The 15,000-nt window shown below is 37.0% G+C and overlaps 1 protein-coding gene across 2 annotated transcripts in view; it reads left to right on the top strand.

The window, feature by feature from the left end:
* Positions 1 to 15,000, top strand: part of LOC144979751 (orexin receptor type 2-like) — a 218,224-nt gene that overhangs the window by 46,106 nt on the left and 157,118 nt on the right. For both annotated transcript variants that reach the window (XM_078926750.1, XM_078926740.1), the window contains exon 2: positions 7,268 to 7,991. In XM_078926750.1, coding sequence (XP_078782876.1) covers positions 7,545 to 7,991 — 447 coding nt within the window. In that variant the 5' untranslated portion in view covers positions 7,268 to 7,544. The remainder of the gene's footprint in view (positions 1 to 7,267; positions 7,992 to 15,000) is intronic.

Raw genomic sequence — 15,000 nt, 5'->3', positions numbered from 1 at the left:
GCTTATGTTAAGCTCTAGGTGGTGGGCATCACACCAAGACACAAATCTATCAATTCCTTGCCTATAAGCCACTTCGTTGCCATTTGTTGTGAGGCCTTGAAGAGCGGTGTCATCTGCAAACTTTATTAAAGGTACACTCAGGTTTTGACTTCTGCAGTCATTCGTGTATATTGTGAATAATACAGGGGACAATATACAACCTTGAGGAGCACCAGTATTTGTAGCTATACATGAAGATATGTTTTGTCCTAATTGAACATATTGTGCTCTCTCCGTAAGAAATTCGAGCACCCAAGCAATTATATACTTGTTTAAATTCAGACGTCAATTTTTGAACAACCAACTGAGGTTGCATTGTATTGAACGCTGAAGAAAAATCTGCAAAAAGCAATCTGCTATAGCTCTTAGCGTGATCTAGATGCCTGTAGATATTGTTTGTAAACAGCAAAATGGCATCCTCTACGCCACGTCATGGTTTGTAAGCAAATTGATGACTATCACTCAATGGCATAAACTGGTTCCTAATTTTAACAAGAACAAGTTTTTCTAAAGATTCATGACTATTGAAGTCAGTGCAACAGGTCTGAGATCGTTCATAGATTCAAGTTTTCTTTTTTTTTTTTGGAACAGGAATAATTTTTGAAGTTTTCCAAATTTCAGGGATCGAAACGCATTGAAGGGACCAGTTAAAAATATGTGTATAAATGGGGGAAAGCTGATGGGCACATTCTTTTAATAATTTTCCTTTCAATCCATCCGGCCCAGCAGCCTTCATCTCGTTTAGTTTCGAAAATACGAATCTCGATTCTTCTTCACTGACTTCAATAGTCATTTCATCTTCCAGATCTTTTTTGTTTCCACTAGTAAAGAGAGTTTTCTTTTGGTTCAATAAAAGTTTTAGATCTTTTGTTATCCAAGGCTTGTTATTAGGATAATATTTTATTTCTTTTTTACAACACACTAGCTGTTCACAGAATTTTAAATACTCACTCACAAAGTCATTCAGCTCATCCACACTATCACATGATTCGATAAAAACATTCCAGTCAGTGCATTCAAAACAACCACGCAAATCTTCATACACACTTCCGTTCCAGATCTGTACACTTTTCTTTAATGGTTTTACACGTTTAAAACATGGCGGTATGTGGGGAGTAGCAAGAGCATGCAGTGGTCAGATAAACCTAATTGGGCACGGGGTAAACATTTATAACTATTTTTAATATTACACAGGAATAAATCTAATGTTTTTTTGTCCCTTGTCTCGCAGTCCACGTATTGATGAAGTCCCGGGAGAGTGCAATCGTTGCATTGGTTAAAATCGCCAGTGACCATCAATACGGCACCGAGTGACTTAATTTGAATGTCCTGTATTTCTTTCCTCAAAATATTTTTCGCCGTGGTGTTGTCTGATGATGGTGGAATGTAGACGTTGATGATGATGACATGAGTATATTCCCGGGGTCGATAATATGGTCGTGACGAAACAGTAATAAATGATGATGATGATGATGATGATGATTTGATAATAATAATAATAATAATAATAATAATAATAATAATAATAAAATAAGAAGAAGAAGAAGAAGAAGAGAGAAGAAGAAGAAAGAAGAAGAAGAAGAGAGGAAGAAGAAGAAGAAAAGAAAAGAAGAAGAAGAAGAAGAAGAAGAAGAAAAGAAGAAGAAGAAGAAGAAGAAGAAGAAGAAGAAGAAGAAGAAGAAGAAGAAGAAGAAGAAGAAAAGAAGAGAAGAAGAAGAAGAAGAAGAAGAAGAAGAAGAAGAAGAAGAAGAAGAAGAAGAAGAAGAAGAAGAAGAAGAAGAAGAAGAAGAAGAAGAAGAAGAAGAAGAAGAAGAAGAAGAAGAAGGAGAGAAGAAGAAGAAGAAGAAGAGAAGAAGAAGAAGAAGAAGAAGAAGAAGAAGAAGAAGAGAAGAAGAAGAAGAAAGAAGAAGAAGAAGAAGAAGAAGAAGAAGAAGAAGAAGAAGAAAAAAGAAGAAAAGAAAGAAGAAAAGAAGAAGAAGAAGAAGAAAGAAGAAGAAGAAGAAGAAGAAGAAGAAGAAGAAGAAGAAGAAGAAGAAGAAGAAAGAAGGAAGAAAAAAGAAGAAGAAGAAGAAGAAGAAGAAGAAGAAGAAGAAGAAGAAGAAGAAAGAAAAAAGAAGAAGAAGAAGAAGAGAAGAAGAAGAAGAAGAAGAAGAAGAAGAAGAAGAAGAAGAAGAAGAAGAAGAAGGAAGAAGAAGAAGAAGAAGAAGAAGAAGAAGAAGAAGAAGAAGAAGAAGAAGAAGAAGAAGAAGAAGAAGAAGAAGAAGAAGACGAAGACGAAGACGAAGACGTTTTTCTCTTCCATTGCCTTTACATTAGTGTGATTAAATTTATCAGAATTTCTTCATCAGAGCAATCCATGATGAAAGAGTGTTGTTCACTTCGTGGCGTGTCTAACGTTACCTAACTGTCGATGCTGTGCGTCGATGCCGTGAATCCTCTGGAGGACTTAGTGAAAACTACTCATAAAATTGGCTGACTAAAATCAATAACAAAGATGACTGCCGATGATATCGTGTGTCCCATGGAGGGAGCATTCAAAGCCGTTGCACTGCACCTACGTTATTTGCCGACGTTCTGTGTGATGTGTACCTGGGGTGGTCTAATGGAGGGTCCACCTTAGGGGAAACAAATGATCCCATTGGTTGATCTATTGAATACAACTCACACTTTGTTTTCTTTCAGTGGCCAAAAACTTATCTTTTGACGTAATAATTTGACCAGTGTAAGGCTATGAGTTTACAAAGGCTACGATGAGACTGTTACCTTCGTTATCTAATTGATGCTATGCGCTTAACCAAAAAAAAAACAAAAACAAACAAACCTCACAACATTCGTCAGCCCGATATAACGTACCAACACACAAAACTATGTGTAACCTTGAACGTGTATAGTCTGATTGAAAGGCTTTAGTGAGAACTACTCATGAAAATGGCTCGCTAAAAACAAGAGAAAGTCAGAATGTGCTCATTTTTATTTCACTTATAAAAATTGCTGCGAAAAACAAAAATAAAGACCTGAGTGACATCATTTTTGTTCCTTTTATAGCCTGATACCATGCCTTTAAAAAAAAAAAAAATTTGTGCACAGCCTAGTGCGAGGTTTAAGCAATTCTCAAGATGATTCCATTGGTTGAACTATTAAATACAACTCATGATTCACTTTTTATGTTGTCGTCGCCTTGTATTTTGGCGTAATTTTGGTTAGTGTCAGGTTTTCGAAGACAAGGACTCCAAACGTGCATTGTTCGTTGGCTTAGGACATCATTGTCTTGTCCTCGTATTTCTGTTTTTATAAGTATTACTATTACTCCCCTCTTTCATCTTCAAGTCTTCTCCCCCCACATGCCGTATATATATATATATATATATATATTATATATATATATATATATATATATATATATATATATATATATATATATATATAAATATATAAACATTTCAAGTATAATTATTATTGTTTAACTTCTACAGCACTGTTTCATGTCACTAGACACTAGGACAGTCTACGGGAAGTGTGTGTAATCGTTACTAGACAGATTGCGCGTCGGGGCTCTAACGGGGCCCATTAGAGATAGACGACGATTGGGATTGTTTGGAAGCTTTAACCCTTTGCCCACTAGTCATTATGATATCGGAAATGCTATCGCCGTCTACATCTACGCCAGAATAGAAATAGAGGGTGGAGCCTACCATGATATAACATTTCATGGAGCCCTAATTTCATCATATCAGTTCTGTCCACTGGGTGGGTGGGTATCGCTTTCAAGAACTTATGTCCTTATATTATGAAATCCTGAGTTTTTGACCAATCAAAGATTGCTCTTTTGATAGCTCGCTTGTCAACATGAGTCAGCTCAGCCCTTGATTTATGTATCACAGGCGGGATATGTTGTGTAACTTCAAAGACCACGGTTGACCGAAAGCGATGAATGGAAGCCCTACTATGGCGTGGAAACGAGGTCTTGTATGTATAGTTACGTCATATCTCAACGCTCGTGAATTCTTAGTAAGGCTGGACTCACAATCAAAACACGAAATCTGTGTTTTAAACTCTTGAATCAATCGAGTTACATCAGTGCGTTCGTCTCATTGAGAAATGAAAAACGATATATCAATCAAGAACATCGACCGGAAAAAAAGAAAATTATCATAAAATTATAAAATTTGAGAAAGCTGTTTTCAAAATCAAATCTATTACAAAAAAGGTTATTTCTAGACCGATTTTTATGAGACAAAGACAATTTTTCTCCACTTTTCAAGCTGATTCCAACAATGAGGTTTTCAAATTTATCGCAATTAGATTATTTGTCATTATTTTATTTTTTAAATACCCAATTGACTGCTCAGGAAATGAATACGTAATCCTTGATGGCTAGCGAGTTGGTGTTAAATTTTGCGTATCCCTTTCCCACGCAACGGACACACACACACACACACACACACAGACACACACACACACACAGAGACTGAACACACAATGTATGTCTTTCACTTCTGGCCAAAGTTGCCTAATTACAACTTAGACTCGAATGATAACAGCGAGTAGGGTGTCAGATTAAACTTCAGTTTTAAAAGTCTAATTCAATTCACACCGTAATAAATCATAATAATGATCATTCTTGATATATTAGAGCATTAAAATATGTAATTCACATTACTATAAAGATATTTTAAATATCTGTATTTTGTAATTATTTTAGCGACGATACGAACCCCTTTTAATCGTCGAGCCGAACGATAGGATGCTAGACGACGATAAGTCTGTGGATGTGTGTTTGTGTGTGTGTGTGTGTGTGTGTATGTGTGTGTGTGCGTCTGCTTGGGAAAGGGTAAGCAAAATTTAACACCTACTCGCTAGCCATCAAGGATTACGTATTCATTTCCTGAGCAGTCAATTGGGTATTTAAAAAATAAAATAATGACAAATAATCTAATTGCGATAAATTTGAAAACCTCATTGTTGGAATCAGCTTGAAAAGTGGAGAAAAATTGTCTTTGTCTCATAAAAATCGGTCTAGAAATAACCTTTTTTTGTAATAGATTTGATTTTGAAAACAGCTTTCTCAAATTTTATAATTTTATGATAATTTTCTTATTTTCCGGTCGATGTTCTTGATTGATATATCGTTTTTCATTTCTCAATGAGACGAACGCACTGATGTAACTCGATTGATTCAAGAGTTTAAAACACAGATTTCGTATTTTGATTGTGAGTCCAGCCTTACTAAGAATTCACGAGCGTTGAGATATGACGTAACTATACATACAAGACCTCGTTCTCCACGCCATAGTAGGGCTTCCATTCATCGCTTTCGGTCAACCGTGGTCTTTGAAGTTACACAACATATCCCGCCTGTGATACATAAATCAAGGGCTGAGCTGACTCATGTTGACAAGCGAGCTATCAAAAGAGCAATCGTTGATTGGTCAAAAACTCAGGATTTCATAATATAAGGACATAAGTTCTTGAAAGCGATACCCACCCACCTGTCAGTGGACAGAACTGATATGATGAAATTAGGGCTCCATAAAATGTTATATCATGGTAGGCTCCACCCTCTATTTCTATTCTGGCGTAGATGTAGACGGCGATAGCATTTCCGATATCATAATGACTAGTGGGCAAAGGGTTAAAGCTTCCAAACAATCCCAATCGTCGTCTATCTCTAATGGGCCCCGTTAGAGCCCCGACGCGCAAACTCAGTATTGTTGTTTATGATTGTGAGATAGCAACGCCACTACCACGTTATCTCATTCATCTGTAGTGTTTCATTCATCCTGTTTTATTGATAAAGGGGAAACCCGAAACGTCCATTTTATATGCTTTCGTATAATAAATTCAAGCTTACATTCAATTTCACATTGTTATTTATTTCTTCGAGCTTTGAGCGGCAACATTTACGTTTATTTATTAGGTTGCTGATGGATGATTTTGTGAATCGAAGACAAACATTGTGGTCAGAAGGATTTTTTAGGCCAATGAGCTTGATTGATGTGAGAATAAGGTAGAAAAGAGATGAATGGCATGGCACATGAATGATTCGATTGTTCATAAAGAGACCCCAATTCACAGACTTTGACTGCTGTGAAAATGACGCCTATTTTATGTAAAATCTAGGTCATGCTTCCTGCTGTGTTTTTTGACTAAGAAGCTAAAACTAGGTCACATTTTGTCGAAGCATAATAAATTGCCGGAAATTGTTGTTTTCTTAGTCTTTACTTCGTACTCTTATCTCCTCCCCTCCTTCAAAATCTCGATGTTCCTGTTTTAAGTAAGGATCAACAAATTGATTTACGTGAAGATTTTATTTGTTTTTCCAAGGCTTTGTTTTACAGATTGTAACTTTTAAGTTTTCATTGTTTCCTAGTCAACTATTGCTTCTTCTATCTAATAAGTTACTGTACTTATAATTGAAATAGTATGGGAAGAGTGATATCTGGCTTAAATGTTTAAAAAACACTAAATTAACTAAGTTTAAGAGTCCCTTCCTCTACCATCTATAGGAAGGAGAAAAGATACCCTAGTGCATTGCAGAACCATCAATGCTATACCAGATATCGGCCGCTTGCCTTTTGCAGGGTCAAAGCTATCCAGTTGTAATATTTATCTATTAATTTATTCACAATTCTTATTTGTCTTTGCATTATTAATTACAAAATCACACTGGATTAGATGGAGCGTTATGTTGTCGGAATGTAGAGATGATGACTCTAGCATATTTTACACTTACTTTATGTTATTTTGAGTGTTCTCTCTGATATGTTGACTAGGTAAAACAATCATTATTTTGAAATTTTTGTAAGAATTAATTTCGTAATCTGGCAAATTCTGAACTAATAGTCGTATCTTTTAAAATATATTTTGGCAATTCAAATAGTAAGAAAGTAAAAAGCCATTAAATGTTAAAAGTGAACAGCTAATAAATGGTAGGGCAACAACATTTTAAACTTTTCTATAATACATAATACTTTAAAAATTTGAAAATAACAACTCAAAACTATTTTATGTCCTCAGCACCAAAACCTAAAAACTTGGCTTTGATTGAACCACTCCGTTTTGGTATCAGTTATATAAATTTAGATCCCTTTACTGTGCCGTGCCCTTTTATCATCTCTCAATCGTTTATATGAGATTTTGTTTGGAAATCTCAATAATCCATCTTTCCATTTACTGACATATGGCTTTAATTTTAAAATGAAAAACAATACATTTTTTATCGTTACAGAAAAAGGACAAGTGGAAAATAACAGATTGCAGCGAGAACGCCGGTTTTCATGTAGATTCTTTGCATAGGGATACGCCATGTTTTATTCTCAATCTACTGTGTTTTTGGGCTAGTGCAACACAGTTCATGGTGTCCAACCAATTTTAGTAGATTGATTTTCATTTCTTGGTTTGATTTTTTATCGATCGACAATATATGAAAGACAAATCTATAGATGTTTATTATTCTATAGCGACATTGGGACATTAATTCCAGTGTTACACAGCATCAAATATCGATGATTTCTGTAAACAGCACAATTCACCAATTCCAAACAGCCATGATGGATAGTGATATTACCACGGATCCAAGTGAAGGGGATAAATTCGTTACCTCCAATATCACTGGTCTAGAAAATAAAACGGATTGTTGGAACGACTACTGCCTGAATGAGGACGACTATTTTGACATGATACGGAGCTATATAAAGCCAACCCCTTACGAATGGTTCTTTATATTTCTTTATTTTGTCACCTTTGTCGTCGGCCTAGTAGGAAATGCTTTGGTGTGCTTTGCTGTCTTCCAGAACCAGAATATGAGGACCGTTACCAATGTTTTCATCGTCAATCTTGCCGTTGGTGACTTCCTTGTCATTCTTATCTGCCTGCCACCTACTTTGGTCAATGATGTCACAGAGACCTGGTTTTTTGGTACAGGAGTCTGCAAGGTTGTCTTGTATTTGCAGGTAAGATATTAGTATCATGTGTGTAAAACAATATACGATATGCGTCTGCTATTCTAATCACACTCATTTCAGATTATTTTAGAGGCATATCCTTTGTTTTGCAAGTCGACTGAAATTATTAGGTATCCCATAACAAGAAAAAAATGTTTCATTATATTCGCATCCCGTCTAAAACTACCAACAGAACATAATATGGTTCAACCCACCATTTACCAAATCAGTCATAACAAATATTGGCAAACAATTTCTCGTTCTCATTGATAATTATTTCCCCCATAACTAACGGCTTCATAGAATAATAAATAGGAACAACGTACACAAAAGGTACAACTGCCTATATAACACGAAACAGATAATCACGAACCACAACAATCAATTTGCAACTGCAGGGGAAAAAACGATTGCCCCTTACAAGGAAAATGCTTTTCAAAAGGCAATCAACAATAAAGCTAACATAACAACCAACAACACTTCGACACATTAGCAGCATGAACCACCATTCAAAACAATATACAACAATCACAAAACGACCACGAATAACGAATGCAGAGCTAAGGACACAAAATTATCAGTGCAACTACTTACTTGCTTACTATCCAGCGTCGTCCTCATTGCCGTTGGCTGCCTGCACTCTGTGATGACAAATGCCTGCCCATTCCTTGCGTCTGTTGACGCTATCGTTTCTCTTCGATTCATCTCTGTCCATTCTATGATATTTTATATAACTAGGCCTATGTCTTCTCCTTCTTCGTTTGACCAAAATTTCCCCTGTACCACATCTTTCATTAGGATGCATGGTTTTCGGCATATATGACCGAAAAAACTGAGTTTTTTCCTTTTGATTACATTTAATAGTTCTGACATGACTTCCAGCTCTTCCAGTATGCTGTTATTTGTTCTTCTTTCCCTCCAACGTATCTTCACCATCCTTATGTAAAACTACATTTCAGCAGAGTTCATACGTTTCATGTCTTTGATCTTAAGGGCCCATACTTCTGCGACGAAGGTCAATACTGTCCACACCAATACTTTTACTAATTTGTCTTTCAATTCGTTTATTTGTATCCACCGATCAGTCGCTATTTTGCGTTTTAAAGGATCCCAAATATCGAAAGTGAGACACACCTTCAATCTCTTCGTTTTTAGTGAGTATAGCTTGATCATAAACTTCTCTAATGTCCATGTATTTTGTCGTTTTGGATTAAGTTTGAGGCCTTTAAGCTCACCTACGTTGTTTAGATAAACAATAATAATAATGGTATAGATTCATAGTACGCCAAACATCCCTTCATGCTCTGGGCGCATAACATAGATTAACTTAATCATTAAGCCCTAACACAGTACATGACCAACGTTAATTATACACATAATCAAAAGAAAGCCTGTCGGAATAAGAATGTCTTCAATCGACGCTTGAATTCCTCTAGTGAAGACGAAGAACGTATCTCTAGTGGTAGTAAATTCCACAACCTTGGACCAGAATGCTGAAAGGCGCGTTCACCAGCCTTCACTCGACAGCGGGGTGTTTTCAATTTGAGGTCGTTCGTTGATCGAAGCGATCGCTGTGGGTTATACCGTTCAACGAGGTTTGAGAGATATGCATTTGAAAACGATAGTTGAAGATTTATATTTAATCCGCTGGTCCACTGGCAGCCAATGCAGCTGCTGTAGTAATTCGGGAGCTGCAGTTTTCCTGTCTTTCTGCAGTACAACGCGGGTTGCCATGTTCTGTATTTTCTGGAGTCTGTTTATTTTGTCCTTTGTGAAACCAACAAACAGTGCATTGCAGTAGTCCATTTTCGGGAATATCAAAGATGTTACCAATTTGTTGCAAGTTTCCCTATTAATAAATGGTCTGATTGTTCTGATATTTCTTAGAATGCAGATAGCACTTGTTCTCACATTGTTAATATGTTTGTTCATAGACATATCACTCTCTAAGGTGATGCCGAGATTTTTTGCTGATGTTGTGAGTTGTATTTTGTCATTATCGTTGATTGTCAGATCATTAATGAATGTTGTTGCTTCTGTGTGGTTGTTAGCGAGGACTGCGGCGCCATCTGCATTTCTGAAATCTGATATGTTTCCTCCTATTTTAATTCCAAAATTTTCAGCAGCTGTTTTTCTCTCATTATTTTTTCGGTGTATGTGCTGAATAGATGTGGTGACAGAATGCAACAATGTCTTACACCTGCTCCTACTGTGAACCTTTCGGTGTGTTTGTTGTTTCAACGAATTCTAAGTTCCTGGTATGTGTATAAAGATTGTATGAGGGTAACAAGGTGTGATGAGAAACCGATGTCGTGTAGAGTCTAAAAAAGTTGTTCATGATCAACACTGGCAAACGCTTTGCTGTAATCTATGAAGATGATGTATGCCTCTTAGTGAATTTCATTTTGTTTTTCTATGATGACTTGAAGTGGCCAGAGCATATCTCCAGCACCTCTTCCTGGTCGGAAACCTTCCTGTTCCTCTGCTAGCTCCGTTTCCATTTTAACTTTTAATCTTTCTAGGATGACATGGAGCATGATTTTACTAGCACGACTAATGAGTGCTATGGTTCTGTAATTGCTGCATTCCTTTGTGTCTCCTGATTTATGTAACATTACAATTTCTTGTTGTTTCCATTCCTCTAGCCATTGACATGTCTCCCAGATCTTGCAGCATAGTGAGTGCCGCATGTTCTCCATTCGCTTTTATAAGTTCTGCTAAGATGCCATCCAGTCGCGGAGATTTACCATACTTTACTCTTAATAAAGCCTTTTCTATTTCGTGTATCATCGGTGCTGGTTCTTTTTGGTTCTTTATTGCTTTCATGTGTGTATGTCCTTCGCCTGTTGTGATTTGAAGAGTTGTTCTTCGTACTCCTTCCATCGCAGCATGATTTGTTCAGGATATGTTAGGGTATGCCCTTGAGAGTCTTTTATTGCCAATTGGTCAGGTTTGAACTGCTTTTGGTTCCTTGTATTGATTTTATCATACATTTCCCTCGACATTTTGCAAAGATCAAATTTATTTATGTTTCGACATTCCCTTTTTAGTCAGGCTTGTTTATCGTCTTTGATTTGCTTTTTGACATGTCGTTTCAGTTTTTAAAAAATATTCTTTCATTGTCCTTTAATTCTGGCTTCTCTTTTACAGTTAGTCAGATTGCTTTTTTTTTCGCTTATCCATGGTTGTGTCTTTTTCTTTCGCTTTCGTCCAAGGATTGAGTCCGCTGTCTCGTGATATATATATTTCTCATATCTATTCACAGATCTTATGGTGTTTTTTTTCCTATTTGATGGTACAGAGGACCTCAAATCGGTTTTCAGTTTTGGCAACACATCTGGCTTTTGTTTCTGGATCTTTTAGTTTATCTGTGTCATATCGGATCACCTATGCTTCTGCTTTTTTTCTGTCTAAAACCTTTCATCTTAATTTTTGCTGTCAGAAGGATGTGGTTGGCGTCACAGTTGGCACCTGGTTTTGTTGTGCAATCAGAAAAACGTGTAAACCACATTTTACTTGTTAGAATATAGTCTATCTGGTTCTTTGTGTACCCATCCGGTGAGGCCCAGGTGTATTTCCTTCTAGCGTGTTTTTTAACAAAGTGAGAATCATAAGATTTTTGGTTTGTGTGAAAGTAAGATGTTCTCATGAGTCATTTTTTGTATCTAGACCATGTGGGCCTAATCCTCAGTCCGTGTTGGTACCCTCACCAGCTTTTGCAGAATTACTTAGTATGCGGCTTGTTGAACATTAGGTTGTATAAATTTCGTCTAGTTCCGGTGTGCACTTTTTAAACTTTCATTATTATAAATAGTCTGAAAACAAATCTTCTTTCTGAGTTTCTAATTCCAACTTCGGGTTATAGTTTAAAAAATTGGTTTCACCTTGATCCTGAAAAGGCTTCTCTGATTGGTAAATTTTTAATTCAGAAAAGTGAGTGGAGCAGGCACTTATGTTGGTAACAACAAGATATGAAGTGAATAGAAAAGTGCCAGAAGACAATAGAGAATAAAAATTTTTCGCGGCGGTGGTGGGGTTCGAACCTGCGACCTTATTGGTACGACAACTCCGCCTGGCAGGTGAGAGCGTGGCTCTACCGTGTGAGCTATCCACGAACACACAAAATATTCGTTTCAAACCCAAAGTCATTACTAGATCCCTCTCTCACCCACTTCTTGAGACCGCCGATTCGTTCGTACACCACCATCGCGAATAATTTTGACCAGCAGTTAAGCTTAATAGCCAATATTCTCAACACAAACATATAACATAGAAACGATTGAGACATTGAGTATGCTCCGGTGTATGGGGTGAATTTTTAATTCAGAAAAGTGAGTGGAGCAGGCACTTATGTTGGTAACAACAAGATATGAAGTGAATAGAAAAGTGCCAGAAGACAATAGAGAATAAAAATTTTTCGCGGCGGTGGTGGGGTTCGAACCTGCGACCTTATTGGTACGACAACTCCGCCTGGCAGGTGAGAGCGTGGCTCTACCGTGTGAGCTATCCACGAACACACAAAATATTCGTTTCAAACCCAAAGTCATTACTAGATCCCTCTCTCACCCACATCTAGTAATGAATCTCTATTGTCTTCTGGCACTTTTCTATTCACTTCATATCTTGTTGTTACCAACATAAGTGCCTGCTCCACTCACTTTTCTGAATTAAAAATTCACCCCATACACCGGAGCATACTCAATGTCTCAATCGTTTCTATGTTATATGTTTGTGTTGAGAATATTGGCTATTAAGCTTAACTGCTGGTCAAAATTATTCGCGATGGTGGTGTACGAACGAATCGGCGGTCTCAAGAAGTGGGTGAGAGAGGGATCTAGTAATGACTTTGGGTTTGAAACGAATATTTTGTGTGTTCGTGGATAGCTCACACGGTAGAGCCACGCTCTCACCTGCCAGGCGGAGTTGTCGTACCAATAAGGTCGCAGGTTCGAACCCCACCACCGCCGCGAAAAATTTTTATTCTCTATTGTCTTCTGGCACTTTTCTATTCACTTCATATCTTGTTGTTACCAACAAAGTGCCTGCTCCACTCACTTTTCTGAATTAAAAATTCACCCCATACACCGGAGCATACTCAATGTCTCAATCGTTTCTATGTTATATGTTTGTGTTGAGAATATTGGCTATTAAGCTTAACTGCTGGTCAAAATTATTCGCGATGGTGGTGTACGAACGAATCGGCGGTCTCAAGAAGTGGGTGAGAGAGGGATCTAGTAATGACTTTGGGTTTGAAACGAATATTTTGTGTGTTCGTGGATAGCTCACACGGTAGAGCCACGCTCTCACCTGCCAGGCGGAGTTGTCGTACCAATAAGGTCGCAGGTTCGAACCCCACCACCGCCGCGAAAAATTTTTATTCTCTATTGTCTTCTGGCACTTTTCTATTCACTTCATATCTTGTTGTTACCAACATAAGTGCCTGCTCCACTCACTTTTCTGAATTAAAAATTCACCCATACACCGGAGCATACTCAATGTCTCAATCGTTTCTATGTTATATGTTTGTGTTGAGAATATTGGCTATTAAGCTTAACTGCTGGTCAAAATTATTCGCGATGGTGGTGTACGAACGAATCGGCGGTCTCAAGAAGTGGGTGAGAGAGGGATCTAGTAATGACTTTGGGTTTGAAACGAATATTTTGTGTGTTCGTGGATAGCTCACACGGTAGAGCCACGCTCTCACCTGCCAGGCGGAGTTGTCGTACCAATAAGGTCGCAGGTTCGAACCCCACCACCGCCGCGAAAAATTTTTATTCTCTATTGTCTTCTGGCACTTTTCTATTCACTTCATATCTTGTTGTCTCTGATTGGTACATTGTTATTCATCTTTTTTGATTTTATCATTCAATTTTCTGGCGGCAACCAAAAGAAAACACACGTTTGTGCCAACACCAATAAAGACTAAGTTTACTCATGATTCTTGCACCGGGGTTGCAACACTTTTTGGATTAAAAATAAGCTTTGATTTTGACTAGACTTCTTTTGATTCAAATATCCATTTATTACAAAGCCCCTCAACTTGCAAAAATGCCTCACACCTGGGACTTCAATTGCTAAAAAGTCTTAAACCTCAGATATCAAAGATATCTTTGATATTTAGGATTACTTCTAGTTGGTTCATATTTGAAGAAAAAATGTTAATAGTCAAAATGAAGAAATTTGTTTTTCCAGAGTATGGCAACTTTGATTCTGTAGTTTGAATGAAAGGCTGATATTTTTTGTCCATGGTTTACAATGTTCATAAGACTTCTCGGCATTGATATGATTTAATTAGGATTTTAGCCCAGACGTCAATCCTTTTTTTTACCTAATCTTCATAAAAACAGCATATTATTGTTCTCTCCTTTCTCTGATCTACCAAGAAAAAGATGAATGGAGATCATAAAAGATGACGGAAATCCATTAAATTGTGTTAGGAATGCTGTTATGGTCGTAAACACTGCACCTCCTACCCTGATCATGATTAGTTTTTGTGGAGTTCTAGAATTTTATTATTGACTTTTGTACGTTGCGGAATAAAGTTCCATCTGAGCTTGAAACTAAAAGTTTTATTATACACAACTAAGCGATTTGTTAAACATAACTATAGTACAAATTCAATATTCATACGTTTATGAAAAGTGTCCAATGCCACAGAGATATAGTTTCGTAATCAATATAATACGAGTGTAAAATGTATATTATAATACAAGCATAGCTGCTGTTCGTTGAATGAATTGTGCTCGTGCCATGAACAAGATGATAAGTAAATGAACTCAAAAATTGAAGACTCAAGTGTTGAACAAGATTTGAACTCTATTTCTCTTGTCTAAATAGACAATACATTTTTCGACATCGTAAAAAAACTCCACGGAGCTTTTTAATTGGGCACGTGACATATTATTTCAATATAATATCATATATCGAGGGTAGGGTGCAGAACTGTCGTAACTCAAGTTACGATAGTTTTGCACTGAGATAATTGTTGTGCGTTGAAATACTGCGCACCTTGTCAAAT

Source organism: Berghia stephanieae, chromosome 1, assembly GCF_034508935.2.
Source record: "Berghia stephanieae isolate SIO BIC M18660-M18661 chromosome 1, UCSD_Bste_1.3, whole genome shotgun sequence".
NCBI classification, from domain to species: Eukaryota; Metazoa; Mollusca; class Gastropoda; order Nudibranchia; family Aeolidiidae; genus Berghia; species Berghia stephanieae.
This window is presented reverse-complemented; position numbering and strand designations above follow the sequence as displayed.